The sequence below is a fragment of the Staurois parvus genome, unplaced genomic scaffold (assembly GCF_062004578.1).
Source record: "Staurois parvus isolate SC_StPar_1 unplaced genomic scaffold, SC_StPar_1.0 ptg000248l, whole genome shotgun sequence".
Lineage (NCBI taxonomy): Eukaryota > Metazoa > Chordata > Amphibia > Anura > Ranidae > Staurois > Staurois parvus.
The window spans coordinates 2442727-2463827 of NW_028318044.1; the positions used below are offsets into that span (position 1 = coordinate 2442727).

The 21101-nt window shown below is 43.2% G+C and overlaps 1 protein-coding gene across 1 annotated transcript in view; it reads left to right on the forward strand.

The window, feature by feature from the left end:
- FERMT1 (FERM domain containing kindlin 1) overlaps positions 1–13610 on the forward strand; it is a 100497-nt gene extending 86887 nt beyond the window's left edge. Inside the window, exons 14-15 of the mRNA XM_089680626.1 lie at positions 3789–3930; positions 9008–13610. Of these exons, the coding sequence (XP_089536752.1) occupies positions 3789–3930; positions 9008–9181 (316 nt within the window). The 3' untranslated portion in view covers positions 9182–13610. The remainder of the gene's footprint in view (positions 1–3788; positions 3931–9007) is intronic.
- Positions 13611–21101: the final 7491 nt, after the last annotated feature.

A 21101-nucleotide genomic window follows, 5' to 3' on the forward strand; every position in this document is an offset into this window, starting at 1 on the left:
ATGAAGATAGGACATTAAAGTGAAGTTAAAGGCTTTTTTTCCCTAAAATAAAAAAGATGTAATACCTGCTCTGTGCAACGATATTGCACAAAGTGGTCCCTTACCTCTTATTTTTCAGTCCCCCGCCAGCGCTTCCTCCTCCTTCTTCTTCCAGGTGCCCCTATAGCAAGCACAATGCTTGAGGGGGCTTGCACCCAAGTCAGGCTGTGTGTATCCATAGGCACACACAGCGTGGCTCAGCTTTCATCTCACAGATTTGACTCTAAGTGTCTCCTATGAATCCAAGAAGAGGGAGCAGTGCTGCTACAGACAGGCACAGTGCTGGATCAGTGATAGGAGATAGGTAAGTACACTGCTCACAAAAATGAAAGGAACACTTTGAAAACACATCAGATCTCAATGGGGACAAATTTCCTGCTGGATCTCTATACTGATATGGACTTCGTAATGTGTTAGGAACATAAGGATGCCCCATCATTTGATGGAAATGAAAATGATCGAACTACAGAGGACTGAATTCATAGACACCCTGAAAATCAAAGTGAAAAAATGATGCAGCAGGCGAGTCCATTTTGCCTAAAAGATAATTGCAGCAACTCATAATGGTCCTCAGTAGTTTGTATGGCCCCCACGTGCTTGTATGCATGCCTGACAACGTCGGGGGAGGCTCCCAATGAGAACACGAATGGTGTCCTGGGGGATTTCCTCCCAGATCTGGACCAGGGCATCACTGAGCTCCTGGACAGTCTGAGGTGCAAGCTGGGAGGCATAGGATGGAACGAAACATGATATCCCAGAGCTGTTCTAGTGGATTTAGGTCAGGCAAGTGTGGGGGCCACTCAATGGTATCAATTCCTTCATCCTCCAGGAACTGCCTGCATACTCTCGCCATATGAGGCCGGGCATTGTCGTGCACCAGGAGGAACCCAGGACCCACTGCACCAATGTAGGGTCTGACAATGTGTCCAAGGATTTCATCCCAATACCTAATGGCAGTCAGGGTGCCATTGTCTAACCTGTAGAGGTCTGTGTGTCCCTCCATGGATATGCCTCCCCAGACCATCACTGACCCACCACCAAAACAGCCATCCTGAACGATGGTATAGGCAGCAGAATGTTCTCCACGGCTTCTCCAGACCCCTTCACGTCTGTCACATGTGCTCAGGGTGAACCTGCTCTCATCTGTCAAAAGCACAGGGTGCCAGTGGCGGACCTACCAATTCTGGTGTTCATTGGCAAATGCCATTCAAGCTCTATGGTGCCGGGCAGTGATCACAGGGCCCACTAGAGGACATCAGGCCCTCAGGCCACCCTCATGAAGTCTGTTTCTGATTGTTTGGTCAGAGACATTCACACCAGTGGCCTGCTGGAGGTCATTTTGTAGGGCTCTGGCAGTGCTCATCCTGTTCCTCCTGCTGATGGGTTAAGGACCTCCTACGGCCCTGTCCAGCTCTCCTAGAGTAACTGCCTGTCTCCTGGAATCTCCTCCATGCTCTTGAGACTGTGCTGGGAGACACAGTAAACCTTCTGGCAATGGCATGTATTGAGGTGCCATCCTGGAGGAGTTGGACTGCCTGTGCTACCTCTGTAGGGTCCAGGTAGTGCCTCATGCTACCAGTAGTGACACTGACCCTAGCCAAATGCAAAACTAGTGAAAAACAGTCAGAAAAGATGAGTAGGGTAAAAAAAAGTCAGTGGCCTCAACCTGTAAAACCATTCCTGTTTTGGGGGTCAACTCATTGTTGCCCATCTAATGCATCTGTTGGTAATTTCATTAACACCAAAGCAGCTGAAACTGATTAACAGCCCCCTCTGCTACTTACCTGACCAGATCAATATCCCAGGAGTTTCATAGACTTGATGCTATACTCTGATTAAAAAGTGTTCTTTTAATTTTTTTGAGCCGTGTATATACCATACCTGGACGATGCCCCTGGAAGATGGAAATCACCAAAATGCTTGGCACGGGCGCCATTCAGAGAATATTTTTATTTTCTGAATGAATGCAAAGTCTCAATAGTTTTAGTGGGAAGTGTTAATAGTTCTTAGAAAAACTCTTAGATGGGCATCTTAGCGAATTAAATATACAGGGATATGGGAAATGGTATTGACAAAAACACACACACAGGCTGAACTGGATAGACTGATTTATTTATTTATTTCAGGTACTTATATAGCGCCGTCAATTTACGAAGCGCATTACATATATATTGTACATTCACATCAATCCCTAACCCTCAAGGGGTGTACAATCTAAGGTCCCTAACTCACATTCATACATACACATACTAGGGACAATTTAGACAGGATCCAATTAACCTACCAGCATGTCTTTGGAGAGTGGGAGGAAACCGGAGTACCCAGAGGAAACCCACGCAGGCACAGGGAGAACATGCAAACTCCAGGCAGGTGGTGCCATGGCTGGGATTCGAACCAATGACCCGAGTACTGCCAGGCAAAAGTGCTAACCATTTAGCCACTCTGCTTCCCTGTGGGGTTCCAGGACAGCTGAATATCAAAAGAATTGTCAGCATTGCCCGACAATTAATTTTTTTTTTTTTTTTAACAACGTGGGGTCGCCCCTTCCATCCATACCAAGCCCTTCGGGTCTGGTATGGATTTTGAGGGGAATCTCCAAGCCAAATTTTTTTTAAAAATGGCGTGGGGTCCCCCCCAAAATCCATACCAGACCCTTATCCAAACATGCAGCCCAGAAGGTCAGGAAAGGGGGGGGGGGACAAGCGAGCGCCCCCACCCCCCTCCCTCCTGACCCATACCAGACAACATGCCCTCAACATGGGAGAACCCTCCCCCCCCAAAGCACCTTATCCCCATGATGATGAAAACACGGGCCTCTTCCCCTACAACCCTGGCCGGTGGTTTTGGGGATCTGCGGGCGGGGGGCTTATCGAAATCTGGAAGCCTCCCTTAACAAGGAGGCCCCCCGATCCCAGCCCCCCCAATATGAATGAGTATGGAGCAGGGGCGGACTGACAACTCATGGGGCCCCCGGGCAATAGGGGATCATGGAGCCCCTGTGTCCTTGCCCAAACTCAAAAAAGCCTATGAAAAAGGTCTCATGGGGCCCCCTACTGTCCCCGGGCCCTCGGGCAGTGCCCGAGTTTCCAAATAGTCAGTCCGCCCCTGGTATGGAGTTTTTTACAAGTCCTTTAATAAAAACAAAAATTTAAAAAAATGTCCCCTGAAGTAGATCCAATGTCCATCATGATGCCTGCCGCCACTGCCTCCCCCCAAAAAAAAGAAAAAAAAATTGCTCTGCTCTCGACACTGGCTCCTGCCATCTGACAGGTGTGATAATAGTTCTTAAATACTGTGATGGCATTACAAGGGGGCAGGGTTACCCCCGCCCCTTTGTGACATCATTATGCTCTGTGACTGTTGTGACATCATCATGCGCTGTGACTGGTCAAAGCATTGCCCCTGACCTGCGGTCATGGGCACTGCTTTGGCCAATCACAGTGCACTGTCAGGGCGCATTGCATTGTGGCGCCCTTACCGTTCGTGTGTGAACGGCCCATGCTCGAGTCGAACTTACATTTGACTAGAACATGAAGCCCATCACTAGTAAATATAATAAAATGTATGTTTGCTGTACATTGCAATTTTATATACTTTGCCAAGATCCACCCTTGTTTTTAGACTCCCTGTAATGAGACGGATTGCTTGTTCCTGCATCCATACGGCTGTCTTGTCTTAACATCATAAAATAAAAATGTGTTGCTGTGTTCTGTTTTATGGGCGTAATAAAATGTTTTCCTTCTATAAAGGTTTCGGGATCTCAAGAAAGATGAAGTACTTGGAGTTTCCTACAACAGACTTATCAGAATAGATATGACGACTGGAGACCCCATTTCCACCTGGAGGTTCTCCAACATGAAACAATGGAATGTCAACTGGGAAATACAGCAGGTCAGTTGTCTTATCTAAGCCGGTTCACCTAGTCATTCCACTGACGCTTAAGCAGGCCATAGACTATGTGAGAACCAAAGGAAAATTTTGAATCATTCGTTTTTCACATCATTAGTGTGCCAGCTGCGACATACAATTTTCATACCGCAATCAAAAGTGCTTGGTCCAACATGATGGATTTTTTTTTATTAGAAAAACAAAACAATTGATGGCACAATCATATGAACTATTTTCATTTTGTCGCTCAACAGAACCTTCGGATTTCAATTCGTCTATGGCCTGCCTTAGCACCAATTCACACATGAGTATGAGTGTTTTTTTTTTTTAACTTTTTTTGAGAATTTTACAACCTCATTCACACAGAGCAATTTGAAACATGTTGGCTTAAGTGGTTCAACACTCAACATTCAGTTTCTCACTATATTTAATGGTGCCCCTTCACGCTTGAGTGCCGTTTAAAAGTTGTAGCTTAACCCCTTCACGCCGGCGCCTCCCAGCCCTTTAAGAATTTCAGAAGCCAGGAGGTGGGGCGGGGTTTAGGGTCATGTGACCGCCGTCACGGCGGTCACATGATCGGGAAAGGTCCTGATCAAAAGAGGAGATCGGGACCTTTCCGTGAGTACCGGACATGTGTGCTGGGAGCAGGGGCAGACTGACAGCTCATGTGGCCCCCGGGCAATAGGGGATAATGGTGTCCCTGTGTCCTCGCCCAAACCCAAAAAAGCCTATGAAAAAGCCAGGTGCTAAGGGGCATCTCATGGGGCCCCTTACTGACCCCGGACCCTCGGGCAGTGCCCAAGTGCTCGAATGGTCAGTCCGCCCCTGGAAGGGCGCATGCTCTCGGCACATACAGTGGGGATCGAATGTTTTGGCACCCCAGCTAAAAATTTGTATTAATGTGCATAAAGAAGCCAAGGAAAGATGGAAAAATCTCCAAAAGGCATCAAATTACAGATTAGACATTCTTATAATATGTCAACAAAAGTTAGATTTTATTTCCATCATTTACACTTTCAAAATAACAGAAAACAAAAAAATGGCGTCTGCAAAAGTTTGGGCACCCTGCAGAATTTATAGCATGCACTGCCCCCTTTGCAAAGCTGAGACCTGCCAGTGTCATGGATTGTTCTCAATCATCGTCTGGGAAGACCAGGTGATGTCAATCTCAAGGGTTTTAAATGCCCAGACTCATCTGACCTTGCCCCAACAATCAGCACCATAGGTTCTTCTAAACAGTTGTCTAGAAAACTGAAACTGAAAATAGTTGACGCTCACAAAGCTGGAGAAGGCTATAAGAAGATAGCAAAACGTTTTCAGATGTCAATATCCTCTGTTCGGAATGTAGTTAAGAAATGGCAGTCATCAGGAACAGTGGAAGTTAAAGCAAGATCTGGAAGACCAAGAAAAATATCAGACAGAATAGCTCGCAGGATTGTGAGAAAAACAATTCAAAACCCACGTTTGACTGCACGATCCCTCCAGAAAGATCTGGCAGACACTGGAGTTGTGGTACACTATTCCACTATAAAGAGATACTTGTACAAATATGGTCTTCATGGAAGAGTCATCAGAAGAAAACCTCTTCTACGTCCTCACCACAAAAATCATCGTTTGAACTTTGCAAATGAACATATAGACAAGCCTGATGCATTTTGGAAACAAGTTCTGTGGACCGATGAGGTTAAAATTGAACTTTTTGGCCGGGATGAGCAAAGGTACGTTTGGAGAAGAAGGGGCACAGAATTTAATGAAAAGAACCTCTGTCCAACTGTTAAGCATGGGGTTGGATCAATCATGCTTTGGGGTTGTGTTGCAGCCAGTGGCACAGGGAATATCTCACGAGTAGAAGGAAAAATGGATTCAATAAAATTTCAGCAAATTTTGGATGGTAACTTGATGCCATCTGTGAAAAAGCTGAAGTTAAAGAGAGGATGGCTTCTACAAATGGATAATGATCCTAAACACACCTCGAAATCCATGGGGGATTACATCAAGAGGCGTAAACTGAAGGTTTTGCCATGGCCTTCACAATCTCCTGACCTCAACATAATTGAAAATCTATGGATAGACCTTAAAAGAGCAGTGCGTGACAGACAGCCCAGAAATCTCAAAGAACTGGAAGACTTTTGTAAGGAAGAATGGGCAAAGATACCTCAAACAAGAATTGAAAGACTCTTGGCTGGCTACAAAAAGCGTTTACAAGCTGTGATACTTGCCAAAGGGGGCAGTACAAGATATTAACTCTGCAGGGCTCCCCAAACTTTTGCAGACGCCATTTTTTTGTTTTCTGTTATTTTGAAAGTGTAAATGATGGAAATAAAATCTAACTTTTGTTGACATATTATAAGAATGTCTAATCTGTAATTTGATGCCTTTTGGAGATTTTCCATCTTTCCTTGGCTTCTTTATGCGCATTAATACAAATTTTTAGCTGGGGTGCCCAAACTTTCGATCCCCACTGTATGTCCTTTTTTAATAGAACGCAAATGTGCGGCCGCTTGGCGTCTAGGCCCTGACGCCAGGAGGCTGCACATTTTCGTTCGGCCGGCGTGAAGAGGTTAAGAAAGTACATGGGCTGCTGTGGGGCAGAGTCACACTTTTGGACCTTATAGACTTCAATGGGAGCATGTAGGACAGGGGTGTCAAACTGGCGGTCCTCCAGCTGTTGCGAAACTACAAGTCCCATCATGCTTCTTCCTTTGGAAGTCATGCTTGTAGCTGTCAATCTTGCAATGCCTCATGGGTCTTGTAGTTTGGCAACAGCTGGAGGGCCACCAGTTTGACACCTGTGACATAGGACGTTACATCTTCCTCTCCACCACTCCAAAGACCAGAATGAAACCTTGGGTGAAGAACTTTTCCATAGACTTGCTGAAGGCCAGATCTGAACCCCCTTTCAACCAATGAGGTCAAATGTAGAAAACAGAAAAGCCAACTTTGCAATAGGCAGAAGAACCTGTTTAAAACACCTTATACCTGATAACTACACTTAAAGTCTATAAGGACTGAAAAGGTATGTTTTGTACTAATTCTTGCCTCCCCTCCTTCTAGTAACTAGCATTCCATTGGCTTAGAAAAAAAACATTCAAGCCTGAAAACACCCAAAAAACATGTCTGAAGAGAAAAAAAAGCTCCAAAATCACTTGAAAATACTCCTGCTTTGACCAATGGAAAGCAGTTTTACCTATGATATCATATGTTGTTGTCATCCTTATAGTAACACGAAGCAGCAAATGCTTAGTAGATTGCAAGTTCTCTTTAATATCTGATCATGCTGCGTCTGTTAACAGGAATAAGAGACTCCATTCTGGACAACGGATCAAATAATAGCCTCCTACCCATTCATTATTTCAGGACTGACTTAAGTCAATGAAGTCAATCCTGACGTAACACATAAGGAGGAGTCTATAATTCGATCCATTGTCCAGAGCGGAGTCTTAATTTCTCTTTATGAGTCACAGGTTTAAAAGTTACCACGTAGATCTCAAGACTTACGTGTTTCAGCCCTGTGTGGGCCTTACTCATAGCTATGGGCTGTGACCAAGACCCACAAAAGGTTGAAACGCATAAACGTTGGGATCTACATTGTAACTTTTTAACTTGTGACTAATAAAGAAAACTTGTGATCTTCTATGTGGGTGCCGCATTATGTCACTAAGATGGATGAGCAGCTGACAGAAGCATTCAGCAAGCACCGTCAATCTGCACGAGAGTTCACAGTTACTGTGGATGAGCAGCAGTGAGTATTTTATGTACATTGTAATCCTTGTGACGGCTTCATGGCTTTTTTATGTGGTTTTGTGGTGTCTTTTGTTCAGCGCTGTGAACAAATGGGTGCTATTTACCATTTTATTTTCTCCATCAACTCATCCCCCACAGTTATTACCTTTTATATCTCTTGACCCTCCCTCTTATTATATTATTATTATTATACAGTATTTATAAAGCGCCAATAGTTCGCTCAGCGCTGTACATTACAAAGGGAGACAGAACATGTGACAGTACAAAAACAATACAATGTGATACACGAGGGGTTCGAGGGCCCTGCTCTTTCGAGCTTACAATCTAGGAGACTTAGATTGTAAGCTCTAATGACCAGGGCCCTCTGAATCCTCCTGTATTAAATTGTATTGTAATTGTACTGTCTGCCCTTATGTTGTAATATAAATCCTGTATAATAATATTAATTTTCTCAATGAATGCCAAGTGTTTTCCAAATGGATGCGATGGTGATTGTGAGATTACCACCCCGCCTCTCCACCTTGTCCAATCAGAGAACGCTTTGCATTCATTGAGGATTTGTCAATTTTCTGTTTATAAAATAGAATATACAGTTGCAAGAAAATGTATGTGAACCCCTTGGGATTACGTGGAGTTTTGCATGAATTGGGCATAAAATGTGTCATCTAAGTCACAACAATAGAAGAACACAGTCTGCTGAACATAATACTACACAAACATTAGATGTTGCCATGGTTTAATTGCACATAACATGTAAGGAAGATCGTAGGTCTTCTGAGAGCTCTTTGCTGCGAGGCATGGTTCACATCACACAGTGCTTCTTGAAACCAGTAAACCCAAAACAGGTGTGTGTTTTTTAAGGGCAGGACAGCTGTCAGCAACACATCCAATATCATCACACTGATTGGAGTCAAGGTTGGCTCACTCCTGGCTCCAATTAGCTCTGGGAGAAGTCATTAAGCTAGGGCCTCACATACTTTTTCCTCCCTGCACTGTGAATGTTTACATGTTATGTGCAATTAAACCATGACAACATCTAATGTTTGTGTAGTATTATGTTCAGCAGATTGTGTTCTTCTATTGTTGTGACTCAGATGACACATTTTATGCCCGATTCATGCAAAACTCCACGTAATCCCAAGGGGTTCACATACTTTTTCTTGCAACTGTATATTACCCATACCCATTGTTATCATTTATTTTGTATCAAATTGTATTGTAACTGTAATGTCTGCCTTCATTTTGTAAAGCGCTGCGCAAACTGTTGGCTCTATAAGTCCTGTCTAATAATATTAATATATATTAATGAAAGTGTGTTTTGTTTTCTGCCTTTCAGGTTGCCATTGACTTTGATCCTAATATATCTATCGCCTTTACATGTCAAGGTGCAAGTTGCAAAGTGGTCCATGAGTACATAGGAGGGTACATCTTTCTGTCCACCCGCTCCAAAGACCAGAATGAAACCTTGGATGAAGAACTTTTCCACAAACTTACTGGAGGCCAGAACTGAACCCCGTTTCCACAAAGGAGGTCAAATGTGGAGAGCAGAAAAGCCAACGTCATTCTCTGGGGATCTAATATTTGCAAGTACAGACCTTGTAATAGGCGGAAGAACCTGCTCAAAACACCTTGTAAGAACGCTACAGCTACAGAGAAAAATATTTATTCAGATAGACATTGAATTAACAAACCAAATTTTATACTCCTAACCTGTTTTTCCTGATTAGCAGTTGTGCAATCTAACTATGACTGCATAGACTAATAGACATCAGAGTCTGACCACACTAGGTAGTGGACTCCGTGACCGAGAAGACCTTGGTCAGACACACCCAACCTTTATACCCCAGCTCCTCAAGTATGTGTGAGGACATTTGTGCAAACAGGTGTAGCGTTTTCCCGTCTACTTCAGCATGGTGCACTCGAGTAGGAGGGCAAGAAGTGCTTTTTGTTGGTTAATAAAAAACAGTATTTTAAGACACTGTAATGCTTGCCTCAGTATGTATGATCAGGGAATATAGCTGGAGTAGTGTAGCTTCACCTAACAAAGCCTCTGTTCCCTTAAGGTAAGCAGCCCTATTGGTACTTAGTTGCCCCAGACATTATACACAATGCAATGTTCACTGGCCAGGAAGTACAGGAGGCTTAGCAAAGTGTGAACACAGAGAATCTGTGGTACCAGGAGTATAGATGTCTGCTGAGGATGGCTTGTACTAATGCCTTGTCAAGAACATGGTCAATGGATCATACAAAAGGGTCAGTACAGGCAGAAGATTGGTCCAGGCAGCAGGTAGAAATGCGGTTGAGAAACAGCCAAAGAGGCAGTCTAGACACCCAGACAGCAGACAAATATGTGTTCAGTATGTAGGCATAGGGTCAGTCCAGGCATCAAGGAAGAAGACCAATATATGGTCAGTATGCAGGCAAAAGGTCAGTCCAGGCATCCAGGCAGCAGCCCCATATGTGGTCAGTATGCAGGCAAAAGGGGTCAGTCCAGGCAGGAGGCACAAACATGGTTGATAAATAGGTCAGTCCAGGTGACAGTCAAGTATATGGTCAGTATACAGGCAAAGTGTCGGTCCAGGCTGCAGACAGATACATGGTCAGTATACAGACAAAGGGTTGGTCCAGGTGGCAGACAGATAAATGGTCAGTATACAGGTAAAGGGTCAGTCCAGATGGTAGTAGAGTACATAGTCAGTATACAGACAAAGAGTCTGTCCAGGCTTCCAGGCAGCAGACTGATATGTGGTCAGTATGCAGGCAAAAGGGGTCAGTCCAGGCAGGAGGCACAAACATGGTTGAAAAACGGGTAAAGGGTCAGTCCAGATGGATGTCAGGTACATGATCAGTATACAGGCAAAGGGTCGGTCCAGGTGGCAGACAGATACATGGTCAGTATACAAGCAAAGGGTCGGTCCAGGTGGCAGACAGATACATGATCAGTATACAGGCAAAGGGTCGGTCCAGGTGGCAGACAGATACTTGGTCAGTATACAAGCAAAGGGTCGGTCCAGGTGGCAGACAGATACATGATCAGTATACAGGCAAAGGGTCGGTCCAGGTGGCAGACAGATACATGATCAGTATACAGGCAAAGGGTCGGTCCAGGTGGCAGACAGATACATGGTCAGTATACAGGCAAAGGGTCGGTCCAAGCGACAGACAGATACATGGTCAGTATACAGGCAAAGTGTCGGCCCAGGTGGCAGACAGATACATGATCAGTATACAGGCAAAGGGTCGGTCCAGGTGGCAGACAGATACATGATCAGTATACAGGCAAAGGGTCGGTCCAGGTGGCAGACAGATACATGGTCAGTATACAGGCAAAGGGTCAATCCAGGTGGCAGACAGATACATGGTCAGTATACAGGCAAAGGGTCGGTCCAGGTGGCAGACAGATACTTGATCAGTATACAGGGAAAGGGTCGGTCCAGGTGGCAGACAGATACATGGTCAGTATACAAGCAAAGGATCGGTCCAGGTGGCAGACAGATACATGGTCAGTATACAAGCAAAGGGTCGGTCCAGGTGGCAGACAGATACATGGTCAGTATACAGGCAAAGGGTCGGTCCAGGTGGCAGACAGATACATGGTCAGTATACAGGCAAAGGGTCAGTCCAGGTGGCAGACAGATACATGGTCAGTATACAGGCAAAGGGTCGGTCCAGGTGGCAGACAGATACATGGTCAGTATACAGGCAAAGGGTCGGTCCAGGTGGCAGACAGATACATGGTCAGTATACAGGCAAAGGGTCGGTCCAGGTGGCAGACAGATACATGGTCAGTATACAGGCAAAGGGTCGGTCCAGGTGGCAGACATATACATGATCAGTATACAGGCAAAGGGTTGGTCCAAGACACAGACAGATACATGGTCAGTATACAGGCAAAGGGTCGGTCCAGGTGGCAGACAGATACATGATCAGTATACAGGCAAAGGGTTGGTCCAAGTCACAGACAGATACATGGTCATTATATAGGCAAAGGGTTAGTCCAAGCGACAGACAGATACATGGTCAGTATAACCATTTGAAGGTCCCTCTTGAGAAAAAGTCCATCATAACACAATAAATATAAGCAGCACTATCCACATTTAAGCCAGCATCTTAAGGTGTATTAAATAGTTTATGTGTTTTGCTTAAAGTGTATCTGTAGCAAAGACAAAAATATTTTTATTTTTTGATATTGTAGGGAAGGATTAGATCCTCTGTAAGATTTCCATGCTGTCTGGATCTACCCACCTGGGATATTCACCCTCTTTAGCTGTCCTGGAGACCATTCTTACCGGGACAAAAATGTGTGTAAAATTCAAAATGTTACAATTGTCTCCAGGACAGGGACATTAGGACAGAGTACATTTTCCAATGGGGACACTTGTGCTATAGTTAGAAATCAAGTTTTCACTGGCATTTAGGGATGACTTGGTTATAAAATCAGGAGTATGCGTCCAAACCAGTAGTGTTTATTCTATCCAAGGTTTTGGTGGATTGCAGTCTGTCTTTGTCCAGATGTGACTTCAACAAGTCTTCATGAAGATGGACTGTGATCCACTGGACAGTATTAACTCCTCTTGTTTGGACACATACTCCTACTCAAAACCCAAGAGTACCACTTTCATTATATCTACTGATGTTACTTTGCTGCACCTAAGCTGATATTCCCTGAACAATGTGCAGTGACTTCCAATGGATTTTGGTTATCGGGTCAAATCTTAGCTTTCATTGAAATTCTGAAGCTAGTGAATTCAAGAAGTCTTATTTAAAGCAGAATTCCAGCAAAAAGGGGAAGCTCCGCTTCCCTGCCTCCCCCCCCCCTCTGCTGCCACATTTGACACCTTTTGGGGTGGAGTGGGTACCTGGTTTTGACAGGTCCCACTCCCACTTCCAGATCAGTTCGCTGCTGTGAACTGATCCATAAGTCGTCCCCCCCCCTCCTCCTTCCCCCGCAGCCCTATGGGACACTTCACAGGTCCCAGAAGACGGTGGCCTATTCACAAAGCGTGAAATGTGCGTGCTTCGCACATGGGCAGTAGGTGACTGGATGTGAAGCCGCAGGGCTTCACTGCTTGTTTCCTTTAGTCAAGATGGCGGCGCCAGCACCCGATGGCTGATTGAAGAATCATCTCGGGTGAGGACACCACTGGATGCCCTAATATTAAAAATCAGCAGCTACAGTATGTGTAGCTACTGACTTTAAATTTTATTTTTTATTTTAAGGGGGGGTTTGCATGTCAGCCAATCAGAAACCACCTTTTACAGTTCTGTTATAAACCAATGAATGCTTATTGTAGATCACAGTGTATCTTGGCCATTTGTATTCTATTATTAAAGAGTATGTTTAGTTTTGGATAAAGTATGCACTATTGGGGAAAATTCCCATTACGTCCTTTCCCAGAGATAAAATGTGAAGTTAGCGAAGGGAAATCTTAGACAGTTGTTCCCGAACAGGTGTCCCTATTGGCCGATTTCCCCTTATTTTGTTTGTTGGTGACAACTCTAACATTTTGGATTTCCCCTCATTTTCCTACTCAGCGACAATGGTCACCAGTGTAAATAAAGAAGTAAATCTCCCCAATAAAAACCCAACAGAGGGTCTAAACCCTGTACTACTCAATCCAAAATTAAAAAAAAAAAAAGGATCAGCCTAGAGGTCTGCACTACCCCCTCCCCCACCCCCAATAAAATCTGTACTGCCTCCTTCTCTGTATATAGTCATTTTAAGTTTTGGGAACCTCTGTGGAAAAACAAAAGCCACAACCAAGTATATTTGTTTTATTATAAATAACTTAACAGACTTCATGATCTCTTTTCAGTGAGAGATAAAAGGCAAATTTTGGTGAAAATACAAATACTGGGAGCAAAGTCAATTTCTGTATAAAGAAAAATGAAATGTATATGTACTTTTTAAATACTGTAATAAAATATTCACAAATGAACTGTCAGTGAAATTAATCCATAACTTTAGAAACAATATACTGTGTGTATGTGTATATATATATATATATATATATATATATTTTATTATTATTATACAGGATTTATATATTATTATTATACAGGATTTATATATTATTATTATTATACAGGATTTATATATTATTATTATTATTATACAGGATTTATATAGCGCCAACAGTTTGCTCAGCACTTTACAATATAACGGGAGACAATACAGCAACAATACAGTTCAATACAAGAGGGATAGGAGGGCCTGATCCTTCTAAGATATATCTCCAATTTAAGATATATCTGTATATACAGTGTGTGTGTATGTATATGTATGTATATATAAATATATATATATGGTCTTCAAAAAGTTTCTGCACTTTTATATATACACTCATTGGCCACTTTTTTATGTACACCTGTTCAATTGCTTGGTAACACAAATTGGTAATCAGCCAATCACATGGCAGCAACTCAATGCATTTAGTCATCTAGACGTGGTGAAGACGGTCAGTCTGGCCGATTCTAGGTATACCAAACTACTTAATTTTTATGTAGTATTTATTTATCGCCAATAGTTTGCACGATGCTGTACAACATAAAGGGTGACCAAGGGCGGACTGACCATTTAGAAACTCGGGCACTGCACGAGGGCCCTGTGTCAGTAGGGGGTACCCTACTGACACAGGGGGTGCACTGTACCTTCATTTGTAGACGATATCATTTTCACAACCAATTAATATAAACTTATTGGGATTTTTTTTAAACCAAAAACATATAGCAGAATACAGTTTAACCTAAATTCATGAAGAAATTGTATTTTTTAACATTTTTTTTTTATTTGATATTTTTTTATGACAAAAAAAAATATCTTTTTTCAAAATGTTCGGTCTTTTTTCATTTATAGCATAAAACATAAAAAACTTAGTGGTGATCAAACACCACCTAAAGAAAGCTATATTTGTGTGAAAAAAAAATGATATAAATTTAATTTGGGTACAGTGTTGGAGTCAGTGCAAGGGGTGGACTGACCATTTGGAAACTCGGGCACTGCCGAGGGCCCGGGGTCAGTAGGGGGCCCCATGAGATGCCCCTGGTACCTTTTTCATAGGCTTTTTTGAGTTTGGGCAAGGACACAGGGGCCCCATGATCCCCATGAGTTGTCAGTCCGCCCCTGAGGGTGACAGTACAGTTAGAATACGATAGAAGAAAAGTTAGGAGGACATTGCTCATAAGAGCTTACAATCGAATTATTTTGCCATGCATTGTCCATGCTTTTTTTTTTTTACCATGAAATGTAAAGGGGTTCTCTGAGATCTCAAAATAATTTCAAGATCTACTCCAGGGTAAAAAAAATTCAGAAAGGATAAATTAATACAAAACATTAATGACTTAAAAGCCATTGATGAAACAACTTGTACAATCTCAGATCTTACAAGATATTGAACTTTACCGCTTTAACAAAGAATTGTAAATCACATCAGCACCCCATGAGCAATACCCCTCTATCTCTCCTAATCTAATATAAATCCCACCATCCCGGGATTTCAGCTTGTTTAGCCCACACTGACCATTTTGTTCTATGTCTTTGGGTGCATCTGGCCCTGCAACCTGAGCTGGAGACAACAAGGCCTGGTACGGTTTCCTGCATGTGTTTCATGTCAGGCTCTGCTTATCTCCCCTGTCAGTCAGGAATCCTTGGCTCATCCTTAACATTCCGCAGATTCAGCTTCCTTTTAATGTGCAGGCCACAGGGTATCAATTCATAATGACGGTGCAATATCCAAACACCCTACAGACAGACAGGAGACACAGTTGAAGTTGGCCTGGAAAGACCCTTTAAATATTTTACAGGTTTGTATTCAGGAACAATACATTGCCAGCTTAGTAATACCAGAGATATATTTTCTACTGAAAGCATTGATATAGCCACCAGTATGGAAGAGATCCTTATAATAAGAAACCAATATCATGGGGTAGTAAGTTTAACAGAATAGTTCAGCCGTTCTGAACCAGGGTTCCTCCAGAGGTGTCTAGAGGGTCCTTGATCTGTGGCTGATTGACCTCCCATCTAATAGTGTTTGCATAGTTGCGGGGCCAATGCTATTTGGCAGAACCAGTGGTATGACACCAAAGATCTTTGTAGATGCCCATAAGGGTGGCATTCTGACCACCACTGTAGAGGGACATTCTTGCCACTGGACACCAATGGATGTGGTATTATGCCCACTGACTGCCAATGAACTGTTTACATCAGAGGTTCCCAAAGACCTAAAATTATTTCAAGGGTTAGTCTGCAACAAAAAGGTTGAAAAAGGCTGGAATAGGTAATAGGCTGAATGATCACAGTTAGAGATGAGCGAATTATTCAAAAATTCGATTCGGCTGATTCGCCGAATTTGCGGAATAAATTTGATTCGATGCGAATTTATTCGCTGCGAATTTAACTTATTAAAAGGGTTTCTAGGCTTCAGAGAGCCTTTATATTAGTGCAGAACACTGTACCTTTAATTTAAATGCCCTTGGAGTCTGCTGGGGAAGAGAAATAATACTGTCAGTCAGTATGACATGCAGATGAGTGCCGTCGATCTTAGAATCACCGCACACTTCACTCATTTGGGCAGTCACGGGGCACGACGAAGAAGATGAAGAAGAAGAAGAAGAAGATGAAGAAGAAGAAGAAGATGAAGAAGAAGAAGAAGATGAAGAAGATGAAGAAGATGAAGAAGTTGAAGAAGAAGATGAAGATGATGAAGAAGAAGAAGATGATGAAGAAGAAGAAGATGAAGAAGAAGAAGAAGATGAAGAAGAAGATGAAGAAGAAGAAGATGAAGAAGAAGATGATGAAGAAGATGATGAAGAAGAAGATGATGAAGAAGAAGATGATGAAGAAGAAGAAGATGATGAAGAAGAAGAAGAAGATGATGAAGAAGAAGAAGAAGATGATGAAGAAGAAGAAGATGATGAAGAAGAAGAAGATGAAGAAGAAGAAGAAGATGATGATGAAGAAGAAGAAGAAGAGGATGAGGAAGAAGAAGAAGAGGATGAGGATGAAGAAGAAGAAGATGAGGATGAAGAAGAAGAAGAAGAAGATGAAGAAGAAGATGAAGAAGAAGAAGATGAAGAAGAAGATGAAGAAGAAGATGATGAAGAAGATGATGAAGAAGATGATGAAGAAGAAGAAGAAGATGATGAAGAAGAAGAAGAAGAAGATGAAGAAGAAGAAGATGAAGAAGAAGAAGAAGAAGATGAGGATGAGGAAGAAGAAGAAGAGGATGAGGATGATGAAGAAGAAGAAGAAGAAGAAGAAGATGAGGATGATGAAGAAGAAGATGATGAAGAAGATGATGAAGAAGAAGATGATGAAGAAGAAGATGATGAAGAAGAAGAAGATGAAGAAGAAGAAGAAAAAGATGATGAAGAAGAAGAAGAAGATGAAGAACAAGAAGATGAAGAACAAGAAGATGAAGAAGAAGAAGATGAAGAAGAAGATGAAGAAGAAGAAGAAGATGAAGAAGAAGAAGAAGAGGATGAGGATGAAGAAGAAGAGGATGAGGATGAAGAAGAAGAAGAAGATGAGGATGAAGAAGAAGAAGAAGAAGATGAGGAAGAAGAAGAAGAAGAAGATGAGGAAGAAGAAGAAGATGAGGATGAAGAAGAAGAAGAAGAAGAAGAAGAGGATGAGGAAGAAGAAGAAGAGGATGAGGATGAAGAAGAAGAAGAAGATGAGGATGAAGAAGAAGAAGATGATGAAGAAGATGATGAAGAAGTTAGAAGAAGAAGAAGATGAAGAAAAAGAAGATGAGGATGAAGAAGAAGAAGAGGATGAGGATGAAGAAGAAGAAGAAGAAGATGAGGATGGAGAAGAAGAAGAAGAAGAAGATGAGGATGAAGAAGAAGAAGAAGAAGATGAGGATGAAGAAGAAGAAGAAGAAGATGAGGATGAAGAAGAAGAAAAAGAAGAAGATGAGGATGAAGAAGAAGAAGAAGATGAGGATGAAGAAGAAGAAGAGAATGAGGATGAAGAAGAGGATGAGGATGAAGAAGAAGAAGAAGAGGAAGAGGATGAGGATGAAGAAGAAGAAGAAGAAGAGGAAGAGGATGAGGATGAAGAAGAAGAAGAAGAAGAGGATGAGGATGAGGATGAAGAAGAAGAAGAAGAGGATGAGGATGAAGAAGAATAAGAAGTAGGATGAAAATAAGAAGAATTCCAGTACAGCAAAAAGTGTATCTGCAGAGAGCTCCGCTATTTCTGACAGTTCTCTGACAGTTCCTTCACATTTACAGCGGTTGAAACATTGTATCTATTTGTTTCCGAATAAAAACATCTGTATCCTAAATGGAAACAAATAGATACAATGTTTCAACCGCTGTAAATGTGAAGGAACTGTCAGAGAACTGTCAGAAATAGCGGAGCTCTCTGCAGGGACACTTTTTGCCGGCTGTAGAAGGGATGAAAATCGGCCGATCGGGAAAAATTTGATTCGTGCATCCGAAGTTTGCTAATTTTCGGATTCGGTGCGAATCGAATTTTTCCTAATATTCGAAACGAATTCCACTTCGCCAAGTTCGATTCGCTCATCTCTAATCACAGTGTTAGGCCTAGTTTACCCTTGCAGTCAGGGTGGAAACATAAAGGCAGTTGAGCTGCAGTGCTACCAGTCCCTGACTGCCCCATAACCTTTACACAGGATCCTGGGGGCAGGGGCGGACTGACCATTTGAAAACTCGGGCACTGTCCGAGAGCCCGGGGTCAGTAGGGGGCCCCATGAGATGCACCTGGTACCTTTTTCATAGGCTTTTTTGAGTTTGGGCAAGGACACAGGGGCCCCATGACCCCCTATTGCCCGGGGGCCCCATGAGTTGTCAGTCCGCCCCTGCCTGGGGGCTGTACATATGCCAAGAGTGTGGCAAAAATCCATTGCATTCAAAAGGCAGTACCACCCCCAAACAAGATCCAGTCAAGTGATTGTGACCTCAACCATATGCAATGCACATGATTTTGGTACTATGGTGTGGATTTTTCTTGGTTAAAACAGGCAGTGATAAAATGATATATCACCTTGCAAAGGACTGTCAACCACCCTCTGAAAAGCCATCCACCATGTATCATTCCTCAGAGGGGCAGCAATGGCTGGCATATGTGTAAACAAGCCCAAAATGTAACCAACAGTTTACTAAACAAGTGCAAAATTTGAAGCAATAATGCAAAACAGGATCAGGATAGCAAATAAAACAAGCATGCACCACAGAATAATGAAAGCTGCACAAACATGGACTCTTGACAGCAATGTCTCTTTGACTCATTCGGAGTAATATGGCAGCCTGTAGGAGGGCCCCCTAGTGTCCAAGTTGTTAAGCCAGTTCCTAGGTCTACAGGGGGCTTCTTGGTCAACAGCATTGCACGGACAGTAAGCTGAAGCACCACTTCGCCCCAACGGTTTCCACTGTAGTCTCATAATGTTTCTTTTGGCAGCCCCTAGGCCTGTATAGTAGTAATAATGTCTTGGCAAAACCTTATGTACTATGGTGGTCCAAACTAAATTATCATCGTTCAAGTCCACAGCTGGTGCTGGTGACCAGGCATATTGGCTGCTGCTCTCGAGAGGTCTAACCTATTACTTCTCCAACTGATCATGATTGATCACCACCACTCCTATCCCATAAACAGCTGCTAAGGGATTTCTCCAGGTATATGCTGGACATGAATGCATGACAGTTCTACATCCTTCATAGGGCTTTACTTCTGTCCCCGACAGCTGCCTCAACCCTTATGAGATTCTACCCACTTCACATGCGGTTCATTACACACAATTGTTTTCCTTAACTTGTTTACTGAACAGTGTTGCTTGTAACAAGTAAAGATGTTGTATATAAAGACATGCTGGTAGCTTATTTGTCTCCTGTCTAAATTGGCCCTAGTATGTGTATGTATGAATGTGAGTTAGGGACCTTAGACTGTACGCCTCTTGAGGGTTAGGAACTGATGTGAATGTACAATATATATGTAAAGCATAAATAGATGGTGCTATATAAGTACCTGTAATAAATAAATATATCTCATAGCAACATGCTATATATGCATTATAGTTCATTCCTAAACATCTGATACCATCAGTCCTGAATAGGTGGATAAAGTCCGTAACTATGGAAAAACTCCCAATCTAAAACTTGTTCAATTCATGGGTGTTAATAAGTAGGGTGATATATTATGATGCACCAATGTTCCAAAAGTCATGGTCATGGTCACCCTTTTCAGTCCATGGATATTGGTATGTGGGCCCCTATGAAGAGGTCCACACTACTCCTCCATCTCTTTATTTCCAGGCCCACAATCCCCCTTTTCTACTGGTCCTCCCTCTCTATATATGGACCCCCCCCCCCCCTAGCTCCACACCAATGGACAAGTAAAAAGTATCAAGGGCAATAGCTCCCTCTTACATGCATCGCCTGGTCACTATAAGACCATAACTCTCTATAATAACAGACAGTGAAGAGAATCACTGCTTCATTAAAATAGTACAGAACACAGCTACTTGCCTTATCCCCCTGCACAGTGTCCCTCACAGTAAGGTCCAGGGTAGCTCTGGTAACACAGGTGAACAGCTGGAGGGATCCAATGCCCAGAGACAAAGGACAACCCTATTATAACTAGAGTACACTGGTAGCAATTGGGGAGGGGCTCTCCAATGTAGCTGGATCTGCTAGAGAAGCTATCTTCACACTAGTTCTGACAATAGAAGGCCGTCCACCTACCCCCCTAAACAGTGTCCCTCACAGTAAGGTCCAGGGTAGCTCTGGTAACACAGGTGAACAGCTGGAGGGATCCAGTGCCCGGAGACAAAGGACAACCCCATTATAACTGGAGTACACTGGTAGCAATCGGGGAGGGGCTCTCCAATGTAGCTGGATCTGCTAGAGAAGCTACCTTCACACTAGTTCCAACAATAGAAGGCTGTCCACCTACCCCCCCTAAACAGTGTCCCTCACAGTAAGGTCCAGGGTAGCTCTGGTAACACAGATGAACAGCTGGAGGGATCTAATGCCCAGAGACAAAGGACAACCCCATTATAACTGGAGTACACTGGTAACAATCGGGGAGGGGCTCTCCAATGTAGCTGGAACTGCTAGAGAAGCTTATCTTCACACTGGTTCTGACAATAGAAGGCCATCCACCTACCCCCCTAAATAGTGTCCCTCACAGTGAAGTCCTGGGTAGCTCTGGTAACACAGGTGGACAACTGGAAGGATCCAATGCCTGAGGACAGAGGACCACCCCACTATAACTGGAACTCTGGCAGCAATCAGGGATGGGCTCTCCAATGTAGTTGGGTCTGCTGGAGAAGCTGCCCGGACACCAGTTCTAACAATGGAACCTGACCTGGCCCCCTGAGTAGCTTCCCTCACAGTGAAGTCCAGGGTAGCTCTGTTACCACAGGTGAACGTCTGAAGACAAAGGACCACCCCACCTAACTGGAGCA